This window comes from Aedes albopictus, chromosome 3 (assembly GCF_035046485.1).
Source record: "Aedes albopictus strain Foshan chromosome 3, AalbF5, whole genome shotgun sequence".
Lineage (NCBI taxonomy): Eukaryota > Metazoa > Arthropoda > Insecta > Diptera > Culicidae > Aedes > Aedes albopictus.
The window spans coordinates 210114849-210132309 of record NC_085138.1 but is presented as its reverse complement, the minus strand read 5'-3'; the positions used below and the strand labels follow the sequence as shown (position 1 = coordinate 210132309).

The following is a 17461-nucleotide window of genomic DNA, read 5'->3' as shown; positions in this document are numbered from 1 at the left end:
CTAAACATGTCCTGAGTTTTTTTATGCGGTACAGGGTGCTACAGGAAAAATGCAAAAAATTCAAGGCGCTACCACACGCTGAATATGGGATATATGACTATTTTTTCATGACAGTGTATCAATCGATATATTCTAGCACAAAAAAATAAAAATGAATATATTGCATCTTGCTTTGCTGTATAGATACCGTGAAAATGTTCAATCGTCTAAAATATTTGTTCACACGTCAAACACCAAAGAAAGTAGCAAGTAAACAAACCGGTTATTCCATGCACCACCCAAAAAGTGTAACCGACGCTTAAAATTTCTAGCAGCGAAACGAACCAATGTATGCTGAAACTGGTGGGAACATATTGTGGTGAGACAAAAAAAAAAATCTGCAGGGGGTCGAATACGGTGCAAAAAAAAGGAAAATTTGATTTTTAACATGGGATAATGTAAGCCCATAAAGTGGGTATCATTAGGCAAAATGGCTGAAACAGTAAAAATATACGCTTTAATTCGATGAAAAACCAGGCCACACTAATCCAGAGCCATGGAGCTTCACATACTAGATGAAATAATCACATATATGTATATGATGATATTGAAGAGAAAATTTCAAAAAATTGATTTATCAGATATAAAATTTAGCGATCTGTGTACATACTTTTAAGTGGTTTGAAATTTTTTATTGTATTCAGCTTCAGGCGCAGTCTTGTAAACATTTTGAATTATTTTTTTTTATAAAATTAGCCTGTTAGAGAATGTTGAAACATAGATTAGTTAACGCCAAATGGATGAACATGAGGTTTGAAGTAGAAAAACCACTTTCGCATTTTTTCCTGCCGCATACTCAACGTATCCTCCGCGTAAAAGCCCTGACTGTATTATTAAACGTCACATAAAATTGCAAAAAAATATCGGCAGGTTTGTTCCCTTCGTCATGAGGGGTTTTTGTGGGCCAAATTGCCTGATATTTAGGCATATAACTCAGCTTGGTTGGGATGGATTTGATACCAATTCTGAATTCAACAGGTTAACAAAAACCCTTGACGAAGAGAGCAAAACTGCCGAAAATGTGTAAGTTACCCAATTTCGTAAATTAATTCAAACTAAAAGTCTGACATTTAGTGGAGGTACCCTGCTCCAGGCCGCTCTGTCGAGCAAAAGGAAGTAAGCACGAAAAGCTTATTTTACAAATATTTGTCAAATATACTTTTTACGAAACTTCAGTTCCAACAACATGTGTAGTAGACCTGTTCATATTTAAGTAAATGTCTCTAATCCCACCGGTCAAGTAAGTATCATAATTCTTATGCTAAAAGGAACTTCTGGTCAAATTTCCAGTTTGATTGATAAAGATTTAGATATGCTTCAAATCGATTTGACAATTTCGGGCTTTTCCACACTTTAAAAAATAATAACTATTGAACGGAAAGACAAACAATAACGATTATAGCTTGAAATTAAAGACACGGACACGTTCAATGCTTCCAGTGAGCTTTTCGCTCTTTGAAGGAAGCACGGCACTAGACAACGGACTAGCATGCAACGCCCAGTGGTACAGCCGAAAACTTTTCCTAACAGCTGCGGCGGGAATCGAACCCACGCTCCTCAGCACGATGTGAATAAGAGCTTGGTGACCCTAGCCGCACGACCACAGAGCCACAAATTAAAGCTTATCATATTCCACAAAAGTCGTTCATACATACTGTTGGAGCGCTAGCCGGGCTCCAGGAGGAAACACAAAACTGTCCAACCTCGAAACCGTGCACTTCTGAAAAACTCTCAAGGGTGCTCTCGCAAGAGCGACGGTGGCTATCTTGTGGATCCGAATAACTCGATTTGTCCTGAAAAGGACGGAAGGAAAAATCCACACAAGCCAAAACTTTTGGTGCTACACGGCTCCGAGGAGGAAGCCTTCTTGAGTGTACTGTACGGTGTGGGAAATTCCTTCTTCCCTTTTGGTGGAGGTTGCTCAGGAGGGTTGCTTTGACCAGGATGCAAGAAAGAACAGGAACACTTTATTTAACTAGTGGTTATTGATGTTCACTCTCCAAAATACAAACGCAAACTGATGATCTTCCCAAATCCTACCCATCTTAAATACTAACAATCTTAGCGTTGAAGACGCTGTTTCTCTTTCTTCGCTTGTAGAGGCGGAGCATGTTATTGATATTTTTCAAGCTTCGCCTGGTTGGTTGCACATATGTGTGTATGTATAGGGTATTGGTTCCCTTCTTAAGCATGTGGCTCCCATTTTCATCCTTCGAAAAACAAAGGATTGAAGCATTGTTTGTTTTGTTTCTTATTTTTGTATTTTTTGTTAGAAGTGAGCACCCATGACAACAAAAAGAACGGAATCAATCGGTGCCGTAATCGCTTGTTTTCGAATAGGATGAATATAGGAGCGTGAGATTACTGATGTCACACATACCCTATATAAATAAATGTGCCGACGCAACTGCCTAATGGAGGCGGTCGTCAAGAGTAAAAAAAACTTGGAAGCATGTTGTGTGCATGTTAAACATGCTAGAGCGTCATTTTGGTATTGGCTCCACCACATACTTGTACAATTCTTGCAAGTTTCATCAGTAATAAATTGAGTTTCGTTATAAGTGGTAAAAAAAATCTGTATATTGGAATCAAAATGGCCTGGGAAGCATGAATTGATGTAATTCTAGAAGTTGAAATTTCCAGGAGATAGTCATGTTATAGATAGTAGAGTGAACATAGATCTGCGGGGCTTAGGGACAAAACATCGAAAGACAAAACGTCGAATGCCAAAACGTCAAATGCTCAAAGGTCGAATGCCAAAACGTCGAAAGGGACAAAACGTCGAAAGGACAAAACGTCGAAAACGTCGAAAACGAGTAATCTAAGCAAATAGTGAGTTCTTTATTCTTTTAGAGGATACTCATTCTTTCACTTGTATCTGCCAACTAATTCAGAGGGGAGCCTTCCTGAGGCTCCTGAAACAACAGCTCAGGGTGGGCATTAGCGTGGTTCAAAAAATCATTTTTGCTCCACACCGCTTATTCGATTCGTTACCAGATTCTAAGCCTTCTTCCAAAAAATGAGCTGATTTGGTTGAAAATTGAGAGTGCACAAGCCCTTCAAAGTTTGTATGGGAATTTCTATGAGAAAAGGACGTTTTTCATTCAATTGACCGTAGCATTTCCCCAAGTGCCCTAGAGTGTTAGTTGACCTTTTATGCTCCTAGGATACTGTATCAGCTACAACTTTGCTGAAGACCACTTTAAAATCGGACGCCTCATTAATTAATTATTGATTTTTATCCAGAATGAAAATCTTTGATCATGATGATTACACTTTTCGATGGGCATCACTGCAATTTGCCTTGAAGCATAGTAGCCATGATTTATGTATGCTATCTTTGGCGCCATGTGCAGCAATGTTGCCTGCTGGGAAGCTGAATGATCACTGCTAAAGTTTCTCCAGTTGGATAGAAATCGGTAACTAATTAATGAGGACTCCGATTTCAACGTGGTCTTCGACAAAGTTGTAGCTGATAGAGTATCCTAGGAGTACCAAAGGTCAACTAACACTCTAGGGTACTTGGGGAAATGCTACGGTCAATTGAATGAAAAACGTCCTTTTCCCATAGTAATTCCCATACAAACTTTGAAGGGCTTGTGCACTCTCAATTTTCAATCAATTCAGCTCAAATTTTGGAAAAAGGCATAGAATCTGGTTATAAATCGAATAAATGGTGTGGAGCAAAAACGATTTTTTGAACCACGCTAGTGGGCATGTTTCTTGACCAGTTCTTCGCGGGTAGGGAATATTCGCACTGTCGTATATAAAAACTCACATCACGTCACGTTAAGTGTAGGTATGTAACATTATTTATTCCCGGAATTTCCCGGCCTTTTCTTCTCTTACTTATTTGGAGCCCCTTCTACTGGCACCAGTGTTGCAATTGAACTAAACCGGAGCCAAAAATGAACTGAGCTTGGATGTGTCATCAAATCTAATGTGCGTTCTGACCAAGGTGCTGCCCTAGGACTTTGTGACGCATCTGCATACATGCGTTGTTGCGCAAAACTATGCGCCACAATGAAGTGGGATATTTTGGCATCGGGCATACAGTGAAATCCGGATTTTCCGGTAATCCACTGTGACCGAACCGGTTCCCCCTCTCAATTGAGGGTGAGTTTCTGAATCGAATCGACCCAAGATTGCTAGAATCGGTGAAAAAATGGTAGAAACATGACCATTTCAGTTTACCAGGTACCAGGGTACCATGTTGGCATGTTGGCATTCTGCGGGTGCAGTTCTTGCTCAAGTTGCGTTTACTTTCGAGCTCACGTGCGTTCCAAATTTTGAACTGAACAATGTTTAACCCATTAACGCCCGAATTATGCCACAATCACAGTAGATATCTGATTTTTTCTGGAGTACCTCAACTCCATAAAAGAAAGTTATTGCAGCCATTTAAACGGAAATCTACGGTGAAATTTTCGTTTTAATACACAGTGGGGCATATGCACGTGAAACGTTGAAAAAATATATATTTTTTTTTGCTCAGCTACCTTATTTCTATGAGCTACTAGCTGTACCCGGCAAACTTTGTCTTGCCTACTGCGTTTTTTGACGTTTCAAGTTTCTATCCAAGACCAAGACCTCGGTCACAAAATGTATGGATGATGGATTTTCAAAAACTCTTATATTTTCCATGTTTTTTTGCCTCATAAACCTTCCTTGGGTGAAAACTAACAGAACAAAACTAAGACGATCAAAATCGGACCTTTCTTTCGCAAGTTATGCGCGGTCCCACGTATGCCACTGCATTTTTATATATGAGCTATGTAAATCTATTTTAGATGACTGATCTTAGTTGATATTCTCCTAATAAAAAAAAGTTCCAGTTTGAAATGTGACAGAAATGGATTACATTAGTAATAACTAAAACTATCTGCTAGTAGCTTATCAATGGATAGTTTTCAACAGTTTTAGGCATTTCAATATGCATCATTCTAGTAATTTCTATATGTAATGGGTTGATGTTCGGCATTCTAGTATTATATACTGCCCACCGTATCCTTCTGGCTTTGCGAGCACGTGGCTCACCCTCTCCCGCCACACACCGTTATCTAAGTTCAATCAAAGTTTTCGAGCGACGCATGCTAAGGACGATCTTCGGCGGGGTGCAGGAAAACGGTGTGTGGCAGAGAAGGATGAAACAACGAGCTCGCTGCACTTTACGGCGGATCCAGCATCGAGAAGGTGGCCAAAGCCGGAGGGATATGACGGGCAGGGCATGTTGCAAGAATGCCGGACAACATGTCTGCAAAGTCGGTGTTCGCGACAGATCCGGTTGGCACAAGAAGGCGTAGAGCGCAGAAAGCGCGATGGGCGGATCAGGTGGAGCGTGACTTGGCGAGCATCGGGCGTGACCGAGGATGGAGAAAGGCAGCCACGAATCGTGTATTATGGAGAAATATTGTTGATTTAGTTTTATCTTGAGCTTGTTGTTATACTAAATAAATGAGTGAAATGAATCAACATCTCATTCTCATCTATCTCAGCTTCTTCCGAAGCTCACAGTGGAAACAATTTCCACTGATGATGCGTGATCGTATTTTACGGATTACGTAATTTACAGCTGTGGTTATATGGACCACAGTCTTTTATGTAGTTCTATTCTCGAAATACACAAGTTAAAATTTCTAAGAATCATTGAAGCCGCCTAACGGGAAAACATAAACCAACCCATTCATCATCGGATAATAACTCTCCTAAACGAGCACGAAAAAGAGAGGAGAATGGAAGACGGTGCAACATGCTTCATTTTCCACGGTATTAGCAATACTTACTAATCTGTGAATAGACCATTGTGCATTCAAGTCTTCGGCCTCTAACCAAATTGCTTGGCGCTAGTTGATCAAATTACGTTCAATTTATCTATCTACAGCTATTTTGCATAAAGCCGATCAATCAGTAGGTCGGCTCCAGAGGCACGTTCGACCCAAACGAATGTCTTTGAGATGAGAGTCACAATGAACCTGAGTAAAGATAACAAATTAGTTCAAGTTGATAACTATACTATATTTTGTTCAGTATTATATTTAGTGAAATAAGACGGCTGTTTGATACCTAGCTGGGTTTGTTATCAATCAGTAGCCAAATTCAGCAGTTCTATTTCATCGTAAAAATTACTTTATCAATATTTGTTCAGAATTTTGAGAGCTTACTTGCGCCACCTTGCGGACAAACCTACAACCAACTAGTTCACTATTAGATAGCTCTTGATGTCCTGATCGACCATGTCGAAGTCAAAATTCTTCTATGTAGTCGGATTCTCGAGATACAGAAGTTTAGAATGTTTGGAGCTCACTAGTGCCACCTAACGGATAAACCCAGAACCAACTAGTTCACTATCCGTTAGCCCTTGATGTACTGATCAATTTTGCCGACGACGAAGTTCTTCTATGTAGCCTGATTTTCGAGATACAGAAGTTCAGATTTGGTAGGGCTCACTAGCGCCACCTAGCGGATAAACCTAATATGAACTAGCTAACTATCCATTAGCCTGATAAACTTTGCTGAAGACTATTTTTTTCTATGAAGCCTAATTTTTTAGATTCAGCAGCTAAGAATTTTTCAAACTCACTAGTGCTACCTAGCGGGAAAACCTTTAACCAACTAGTTCACTGTCGGATAGATTGTGATGCCCTGATCTACCTTGCTGAAGACGAATTTTTTCTATGTAGTCTGATTTTAGAGATCCAGAAGTTCAGAATTTTTAGGGCTCACTAGCACCCACAGGGCCCACTTGCGCCACCTAACGGATAAACCTAAAACCAACTAGTTCACTATCGGATAGCTCTTGATGTCCTGATCAACTTTGCCGAAGACAAAAATTGTCTATGTAGTCTGGTTGTTGAGAAACAGAAGTTAAGAATTTCTATGATTCGCTAGCGCCACCTAGTGGATAAACCCAGAACCAACTAGTTCAGTATCGGATAGCTCATGATGTCCTGGTCGACCTTGTCGAAGACGAAATTTTGAAATTCTTCTATGTAGTCTGATTCTCGAGATACAGAAGTTCATAATATTTAGAGCCCACTTGCGCCACCTAGCGGAAAAACCTACAATCAACTAGTTCTCTATCGGATGGCTGTTGATGTCTTGATCGACATTCCCGAAGACGATATTTTTCAATGTAGTCTGATTCTCGAGATACACATTTCTGAATATTTTAGGGCTCACTAACGCCACCTAGCAGATAAACCTTGAACCAATTAGTGCGCTATCGAGTAGCACGTGATGTCCTGATCAACTTTGCCGAAGGCGAAATTCTTTTATGTAGTCTGATTCTCGAGATACAGAAGTTCAGAATTTTTAGAGCCCACATGCGCCACCTAGCTGACAAACCTACAATCAACTAGTTCACTATAGGATAGCTGTTGATGTCCTGATCGAGATTGCCGAAGACAGAATACTTCTATGTAGTCGGATTCTCGAGATACAGAGGTTTAAATTTTTTTGGACTCACTAGCGCCACCTAACGGTTAAACCCAGAACCAACTAGTTCACTATCGGATAGCTATTGATGTCCTGATCAACCTTGTCGAAGACAAAATTCTTCTATGTAATCGGATTCTCGAGATATAGAGGTTTAAATTTTTTAGGACTCACTAGCGCCACCTAACGGATAAATCTTGAACCAACTAGTTCACTATCGGATAGCTCTTGATGTCCTGATCATCTTTGCCGAAGACAAAATATTTCTATGTACTCTGGTTGATGAGAAACAGAAGTTAAGAATTTCTATAACTCGCTAGCGCCACCTAGTGGATAAACCTAGAACCAACTAGTTTAGTATCGGTTAGCTCTTGATGTCCTGATCGACCTTGTCGAAGACGAGATTTTGAAATTCTTCTATGTAGTCTGATTCTCAAGATACAAAAAATCAGATTTTTTTGAGCCAACTTGCGCCACCTAGCGGACAAACCTACAATCAACTAGTTCACTATCGAATAGCTGTCTGTAGATGTCCTGATCAACTTTACCGTAGACGAATTTTTTTTATGTAGACGGATTCTCGAGGTACAGAGGTTTAAATTTTTTAGGGCTCACTAGCGCCACCTAATGAATAAACCTAGAACGAACTAGTTCACTATCGGATAGCTATTGATGTCCTGATCAACTTTGCCGAAGACGAAATTCTTCTATGTAGTCGGATTCTCGAGATAAAGAGGTTTAAATTTTTAAGGACTCACTAGCGCCACCTAACGGATAAACATAGAACGAACTAGTTCACTATCGGATAGCTATTGATGTTCGGATCAACCTTGCCGAAGACGAAATTCTTCTATGTAATCGGATTCTCAAGATACAGAGGTTTAATTTTTTTTAGGATTCACTAACGCCACCTAGCGGACAAACCTACAATCAACTAGTTCACTATTGGATAGCTGTTGATGTCCTGATCAACTTTGCCGAAGACAGAATTCTTTTATGTAGTCTGATTCTCGAGATGAAGAGGTTTATTTTTTTAGAGCCCACTAGCGCCATCTAACGGATAAACCCAGAACCAACTAGTTCACTTTCGGATGGCTATTGATGTCCTGATCAACCTTGCCGAAGATTAAATTCTTCTATGTAGTCAGATTCTCGAGATACAGAGGTTTAAATTTTATAGGACTCACTAGCGCCACCTAGCGGATAAACCTAGAACCAACTAGCTCACTATCGGATAGCTCTTGATGTCCTGATCAACTTTGCTGAATATATTTTTTTTTCTATGTAGTCTGATTCTCAAGATACGAGGGCGACAGTATTGGCAATGGCTGTTGACGAAACACCTGTCAAAGCACAATGTTTCGTGACCACTAGTGCCACCTACTGGAGCGAATACGTACTAAATTACGTACTATCGAAGAGTCCTTGATCTTCTCAACAACTTTGCTGAAGACACCAGTCTTCCAAAATGTTTCATTTCTCCGCAGTTATCGCAAGAGCTACTGATCTATAAATAGATCACTGGGCGTTTGAGGCATCTGATCTATAAATAGATCACTGGGCGGAAATGGGTTAAATATGTTTGATCGTAGCGTGCCGTTTTTGAACTTCAACGCGATCAATTTGCGTTCAAATGTAACACTGCGAGTGGCACAATGCTAGTGGCACCTTCCACAAATTTTCAGCATTACGTCATAACATCCTTCAGGGTGGCTACGATGGCGGCCTCTAGCTATCGTCGGCCGGATCTTTGACACCTTTAGGGTGGCGATGGGGATCATCGGGCGCATTACTCCTTCAAGGGCGTCTGGTTTGGTTACGGCTGTCCTTCTCCGCAATTCATCCGGTATTCCAGAATATGGTACTAGCACAACAATGCCAAGTATTCACACAATAATCTTTACACAGCTGGTGGTTTCAACTCGGGTCTGAAGCATCATAGAGTGCAAAATGAATCATTGACCTTCAGCGCTTGGGCAGTAACCCGATTTAATGAGACATAATGAATGTGTCCCCGTTAATTAGTTCGTCATCCTGCCATCTTGATGGATCTACCGTATTGCCACCCCTCTCAGGCTATCAGCAGGATTAAATCGATCCACACAAATCTCAAAAAAAAAATCGACACTGAACTGAGAACAGTTACACACTTTTCGACGTTTTGTCCTTTCGACGTCTTGTCCCTTCGACGTTTTGTCCTTTCGACGTTTTGGCATTCGACGTTTTGTCTTTCGACGTTTTGTCACCCATTCATCTGCGGACATCACTGAGTGAAATGTTTCAAGCGTGTGACTAGTAATTTTCAAAAGTGCGACGAGGGAATATTACGTCATGGGCTCCATTGATGTTGTCGGAGTCGTGACGTCGTGCTCGTTTGGATACAGATTTTGACAGTTCGTTTGGATACAATGGATTCATCTTAGCGTTATTTATGTCGTTTTCGTTTTTGCGGCGATGCTACACCGTTTCGTGCTACACAGCCTCCTGTCACCGCAATACTGCCCCACAGGAAAATAACGAGCCAACATCTCTGGTTCCCACTTCCAGCCGCCTCGTTGAACACAATAGCGGCGGCTCGGCGGCTTGGTTCCCCATGACAGCGCAAAGTTTGTAAACAAACATTATTCCAGGAGCAAAAATCAAAAGCGGCGAAACTTTTTTTCACAACCATTTATTTTTTCACCTTTTATAATCGTTAGTTTAAGCAAAACATGATTTTTAATTTCGCAATTATTTATTTAAAAATGAAGTCGTAATATTATACGTTGCAAGAAAATCTAGCGCGAAAATGGTGCAAAATCGCTAATAGACCTCCGCCCGTACGTTTAATCATACTGGTGTCTTCTACAATAAGTGTGCGAATGTGCTAAGGAATACTGCGCCGAAAACACCAAAACGATTTACAGTACAGGCGGAGGTATACGAGCGTTTGCGCTTATAAATTTTCGCGCAACGCACAGTAGTATCAGCTCGTCTTCGTCACGGGAATAAAGTTTACATAAAATTTATAATTGTTATTGATATGATTCAGCCACAGTCAATAATCGTTCCTGGATTTTGATGCTGACCTCAGGAACATGGCCGCATGACAGGAGGCTGGTGCTACACTTTTCGCGAAAAAACGAACGTTTTTGGTGTAGTTGCATTGGTGTGCGTGTAAAAAACCAAAATATTGACAACTTTGCAAACGCTGATTGGTGGACGCGGTGTACAACTGCTACACTCCCGATTTTCTGAGTGCTGCACTATCATGAGCGGTGCAGAAAAAGTGCTACCCCGGTGCAGCACGAAAATCAAAAACGAACACTTTCGGTGCAAAAGTGCTACACCGGTGTAGCACCACCGCAAAAACGAAAACGACATTAGTTATTTCAGTTTACTCTACTATCTGTAGTCATGTTATATCTCTCAAGACGAATGTGTTATTAAAAATGCTGGAAGCCATGCTACACGCCATCATCCATCGTGAAAGGGGGGGATGGTGGGAAGCATGGGAATTATCGTACTTACTTGACCGAGACTTACTTGATTCGAGACATTTTCTTAAATGTGAACATGTCTAATGTGTACACATGCGGACACGACGCCATTGTCACATTCATCGAAATAATGGTAAAAAATATGAAAATGTGTAAATAGTGTAAGTATTCATTGAGCGAAAAGCAGCTTGGAGGTACTCGAAGTAGCTTTGGCACTGAGGGCTGAAAAGTATTAACAAGTTGAAGCGACCAAGCGAACAAGTACGATCCAAGTACTTGAACGCAGCTGTTATTCATATCGACAAATGATCTTACATGTCCTGTTTCTCCTTTTATATGCCTTGTTTTTAGGTAGTTGAACATCTTTTTTCCTAAAATAATAGAAAGATTAGAGAGCATATAGGATCATTTCACTGCTTGATAACCTGATTCCCACACGGCGCCTGTATCGTCGCAGTCTTTCGGTGCTTCAGTAATTGTTTCGTTATGAGTTATCATTTCCTTGATAGCTGATGCTAGAACATATATTGCATCCTGAAAAATAAATTACATTTACATAAATCACATTTATTACGTCCATAGTTTTTCGGAACTACTAGAATTTACCCCTTCCCCGTCTGTCACGCAATTTTTATATACTTAATGGCAGACAATTAAACGTTCCATAATAAATACAAAATTTCCCATAAATAATTCGAAAAATCCCAGTGAAGAAACAGGGGTGTAAGCAGTAATAAATAACAAAAGTTCCATTAACAAATAAGAAAATGCACAGTGTGTGGATTTTTATCGCGAACCACTGAATGGTCCATGCTCAGCAAGTGATACATTCGCGAATGTAACATTTCATGAACCAACATGCTCGGGAACGCTCTCCGAAATGCTGTTCATTCTCTTGCCCGGTTCGATACGAGAGCGCAATCAAGAGAGAAGATGCTCGATGACGCTAATGAAAGCGATGCATTCGGTAAGAATATTGTATTGCCATAATTCTTTTTTTATTGTGACTACACAACCTGCAACGTCATGAATACAGTTAAATTAAATAGTATTTCACGTTTTTAAAGCGAAAACGCAACTGATGAAAATAACGATTATTCACAGTTGCCCCAAGCCAACGATGAGCGATCATCGGTAAGTGTTACACTTAGCGATGCCCGCTCATCGCCGCAGCTTGTTTATATCGGAGTATCCTCTTTGTGTTCCTTCGTGAACCATGCGACTCGACGAGAGAACATACACCGCTTGGTAATTGAAACAGAACCAACAGAAGGGAAGAAAAACTGCCGAGTGGTTCACTGATCACTTTTTCGTCCAAACACTGAAAATGCATAAATAAATAAAAAAAGTCCATAAATAATTGATTTTTGGGCAATTAAAAACGTCAAAAATGCAATAAATAAATCAACTGTTGCAATAAAAAAAGCCATTTTTCCCACCAAATAACTTCGAATTTTCCATAAATAAATCCGATTTTTCCATAATAAATTAGAAAATTTACAATAAAAAATATCGAAAAAGCAATAAAAAATACTAAAAATGCAATAAACAATGACGAAAATGCAATGAATAAATCAACTGTTGCAATAAAAAAAGCCATTTTTCCCACCAAATAACTTCGAATTTTCCATAAATAAATCCGATTTTTCCATAATAAATTAGAAAATTCACAATAAAAAATATCGAAAAAGCAATAACAAATACAAAAAATGCAATAAAAAATGACGAAATTACCCATGAAAAACAAACGCAGGAAAGTATGAGACAGTGAAATGCTGAATCGCACCTATATATGACTGAAACGACTGAAAAGTTTGCGTAACTATGATTGCAATTTACCGAGCAATTGCTTGCTGTCCGAACTCGCTATCGCTCGTTGGACCTATGAAAGGGATAACATCTATGTTTGCATTATACCGGGCAAATACTTGGATCTGTGGTTTGCCTAGAACTGAATCGATGCAGTTGCGGTGCATCGGATATCGGAAACTTCGGCGGCCTTCTGACGCCTCAGTTCCTCAATCCTCTATGCGGCTTCGCCGCATGTTCTATATAATTTTTTTGGCTCAAAATGCATCTACGTTTATTGCTCGTTTTTTTGACATTCATTGATAATTTTTTTTATTTATTGCACTTTTTGAATTAATACTTTTTAGATATTTTTTTATTGTGAATTTTCCAATTTCTTATGGAAAAATCGAATTTATTTATGGAAAATTCGAAGTTTTCTGGTGGGAAAATTGGCTTTTTTTTATTGCAGCAGTTGAATTATTCATTGCTTTTTTGACGTTTTTAATTGCCCAAAAATAAATTATTTATGGAAACTTTTGATTTATTAATGCATTTTTTTATTTGTTTATGGAAATTTTGTTATTTATTACTGCTCACAGCCCTGTTTCTTCACTGGGACTTTTCAAATTATTTATGAAGAATGATCACTTTCTTATGAGTCGTTTATATTTTAGCCTATACTTAATACACGCACTGTTACGGTTTTTAACAACCTCCTTTCCTCCACATGTCGGACGTAATTTGTGAACTTATTTTGGAAAACTCGGAAATCTCAAACTTGTAAAATACAGTGACCTGGACAAAAAAGATCCATAATGTATGGTAACGCTTTTTAATTAAAACTTCACGCAACAATTATAGAATACATCTTTCAATAAATGCCTTTCATTCGTTCTACATTGTTTTTACTTATCTGTTTGTTTTTTTTGGAAATACTATGTATAGTTATTAAGGAGCGTAGCCGTCCGTGTATAGCTCTATTTTATACCCAGAAGAATTGGCCCTGCCAAGTTATCCCCGTGAAGATTTTCTCCCTGTTGGTCCTTGCCAAGCGAAATGTGTTTCCCAAAAGTGTTGGCCCTTGCCAATCCTAGTTCCTCTCGCGAGTGTTAACCCCAAAACCGAGTGATGCAGTCCGCTGTAAACCAGTAAAGTGAATAGTGACGATTCTACCCAGACAACCAGTAATCGTAAAACATGTTGCATAAGATGATAAAGTGGAGGCCATATACGTGCATGCCTCCATTTAGGCGCATGTTGAATGTACGCATATCGCCTCCACTTTAACATCTTATGCAACATATTATTTTACGATCACTGGTTGACTGGGTAGTTGAATCGAGCCACCGCCCGAGTGGCGCAAAAGAAGAAAATTCCTCCATTGGCCGAACGCCAACCGTTGGCTTGGCAAAAGTGTGTGTGTGTGAGTGTGTGTGTGTGTTTTTTTTTTTTATTCTAGGAGTCCAAAAATCTTCTAAAGACGCTGTGTGGGATTCGAATGTGCGCCTACCCACTAAAAACACTCTCCTAGTTCACCTCCACCTTAAATTCCCCTCCGGTACCACCATGCAGTATTTCTTCGGAGGGGAGGCGTTATGTGCCTTGTGCACCATCACCAATTTGTTATTCTAGTCTTCTTCATGCTATGCGCACCGCTTCGTTAGTATGCTGTTAATATTCCAGTATCGCCACTAAGCGACATACATGCTATTTTTCAAATTTGTTATTCTAATCGTTCTTAGCCTTTCGGCTCCTATTAGCATGTGTGTGTGTGTGTGTGTGTGTGTGTGTGTGTGTGTGTGTGTGTGTGTGTGTGTGTGTGTGTGTGTGTGTGTGTGTGTGTGTGTGTGTGTGTGTGTGTGTGTGTGTGTGTGTGTGTGTGTGTGTGTGTGTGTGTGTGTGTGTGTGTGTGTGTGTGACTGTTCAAAAGCCGACCGCCAGTCGGTCGAACGAATGTGGAAGCAAATCTGTGGTGTGTGTGACGATCGAACCACCGACTACCGACCGTCGTCGCGGTAAAAGTGAAGAACACACCAACTTGTGTGAGACAGGGGACTGTTATGGTCTTCTTGTTTTCTTACCCCGCATTAAAATCATGCTGCTGTGTTGAAAGATATGTTGTCAGCTTGAGCCCTACGCTTGAGCCGCTGTTATGCTGGCTACGAAAACATTGCATTGGTGGGATAGGGTCACTGAAGTTCATCATCCTTTTTCGGCCCAATGGCATTCGGCCAAATGACCCTTTCGGCCAAATGGCGTTCGGCCAAACGGCATTCGGCGAAATGGCGTTCGGCCAAATGACCCGGAACTTCTGCGATCTACACGGAATACAGCCAACTCCACACCAAAATCGTGGGACTGGTACCGGACGAAGCAATGGAAGATCAGGAAAATTAGTATGCGGATTTTGAGGATCTTCATTACGATATTTCCAAAATCGTCGAAGCGCTCATTTTGGATGCAGAACCGGTGAGTAAAGCCCCGAATTCTCCTCACGGTGCTGCTGCTCCTCAAGTCGTCATCCAGCAGCAGCCACTGAAAGCGCCAATTCCGACATTCGACGGCACCTATGCCGCTTGGCCCAAATTCAAGGCCATTTTTCAAGATTTGATAGCCAACTCGGGGGATAGTGACGCGATCAAGCTCTATCACCTCGACAAGGCGCAGATCGGCGAGGCCGCTGGTGTGCTGGACATCAAGGTCCTAAGTGAGGGCGACTACGACCACGCTTGGGACATTCTGACGGATCGCTAAGAAAATCGGTGCGTGATTGTGGAAACTCACATCCGTGGGTTGCTCTACCTAAGAAAGATGGCATCTGAGTCCCATAAAGAGCTACGGGCGCTCCTCAACGAAGCGACTCGGCACGTCGAAAGCCTTTGGTACCTTAAACAAGAAATGACGGGAGGTTCGGAGCACATGGTCGTGTACCTGATCGTTTCGGCACAGAGAACAGACATCCAAGTCCAGTTGCGAAACTGTGTAAGGAATTTAACGGCCATTTGAAATCGGCAACACGAGTGGCAATAGCGTGGCGCTGCAGTCGGTTAATTTCCCATACTAATTTAATTTCATTTAATTTTAGTTGATCATCAATATTAACTTCTTTTCTCGATCAGCCTAGATAGCTGTGTAGTGTCGGTAGCGATTGTCTCAATTGGCTAAGAATAACACTACGGATCGCCTGTTCCGGTGGTAAGAATCCACCAACAGGTGACCCCTAATCCATGGTGTGATGCGGCTTTATGCTTACCGTGCCTAGGAATGAATGGCTAGGGGGGTCTAATAAAAACCTAACCGCTAACGGAGCCTGTGGAGTACCAGGGCGCCCTCCACAGTATGTAGTCCTTACTGCGCTAACCGGAGCAATGGTGCAGTGGACCTTGTGTTTCTCCGAGACAATCAGCTGCCCTTCTTTAGTCTCACTTAAGGCTAAATAAGGGCGGGATTATGAAGATGTTGTTAATTAGTTTAAATTTTCACCTATATGGTTTCGCATTATGCGATTTACACAGTGTATTCTGTGTATCCTCGCCTTTGGCGTTTTCCAATCGATACCGATTTGGTTTTATTGTTGCTGTTCTTTGTTGTGCTGTTGTTGCGAAGAGTTTAATCTTACCTAGTTTGGGTAGTGGCTACGGTTAAGATAGCTCAGATCAATCTTAAGCATAAAAGAACAGCAACGATCAATCTTTGCAGACTTATGCAAAATGGTACAGCCCAAGTGGCCTTGGTACAAGAACCTTACTTTCGTAAGGGAAATTTCTATCTAGGAAACCTTGTGAACCCAGTGTTTGCCACTTTCAGTAAACATGAAATGGCAAACTCGCGTGTCATGCCTCGAGCCTGTGTGCTTGTCAATAACGCAATCGTTGCTACACTCATCTCTGAACTAACCACCAGAGATGTATGTGCTATCACAATTGATGTATCTGTTGGAAACCTCAACAGGAAATACGTCTATTGTTCTGTGTATTTATCGCATGATGAACCATCCCCTACGGATGCTTTCAAACAAGTCATCGCATACTGCACTTCAAAAGGCCTTCCGCTAATTGTTGGCAGTGATGCTAATGCTCACCATATCATCTGGGGCAGCTCAGACATTAACTTGAGAGGCTCCAGTTTGATGGAGTACTTAAGTAGTACAGATCTTGCATTACTTAACATAGGCAACCGCCCAACCTTCATGGTATCTGCTAGAGAGGAAGTGTTAGATATAACGCTTAGCTCTAGCAGAATTAGTCACGAGCTGACCAATTGGCATGTGTCAGATGAAGAATCTTTATCTGACCATCGCTACATCTTTTTTGAACATTTAAATGTTACTTCGCAAACATTGCGTTTCAGGAATCCTCGGTCAACAAACTGTGATCTTTATACTGATTTGGTTGCAGCCAAATTTCATGGATATTCACCATCCATTGACACTCCAAGTGATTTAGATGATGCCGTTGGTACTACAACGACCTTCATCATGGAAGCTTTTGAAGAAGCATGCCCTCTACGGTCTGTGAAGATCACAAGAGGAACCCCTTGGTGGAACTCTGATCTGGCGAAACTCAGGAAACAATGTAGAAAGAGTTGGAACAGACGACGTTCGGCTGGTTCGGAGGCTTTCAGGTCGGCTCGCATGGCCTACAGGAAAGCTCTCCGGTCTGCTGAACGATCCGGCTGGAAAAACCTTTGTACAAATGTTTCCAGCTTGAGTGAAGTCA

The 17461-nt window shown here is 40.9% G+C and overlaps 1 protein-coding gene across 2 annotated transcripts in view; it reads right to left on the bottom strand.

Moving 5' to 3' along the window:
* Positions 1-17461, bottom strand: part of LOC109401442 (glutamate [NMDA] receptor subunit 1) — a 416903-nt gene that overhangs the window by 156353 nt on the left and 243089 nt on the right. For both annotated transcript variants that reach the window (XR_009999508.1, XM_062861071.1), the window contains exons 5-6: positions 11378-11486; positions 11268-11323 (exon numbers count right to left, since the gene is read on the bottom strand). Coding sequence is in view for 1 of the 2 variants with exons in the window: in XM_062861071.1 (XP_062717055.1) it covers positions 11268-11323; positions 11378-11486 (165 nt within the window). In the remaining variant the exon portion in view is untranslated. The remainder of the gene's footprint in view (positions 1-11267; positions 11324-11377; positions 11487-17461) is intronic.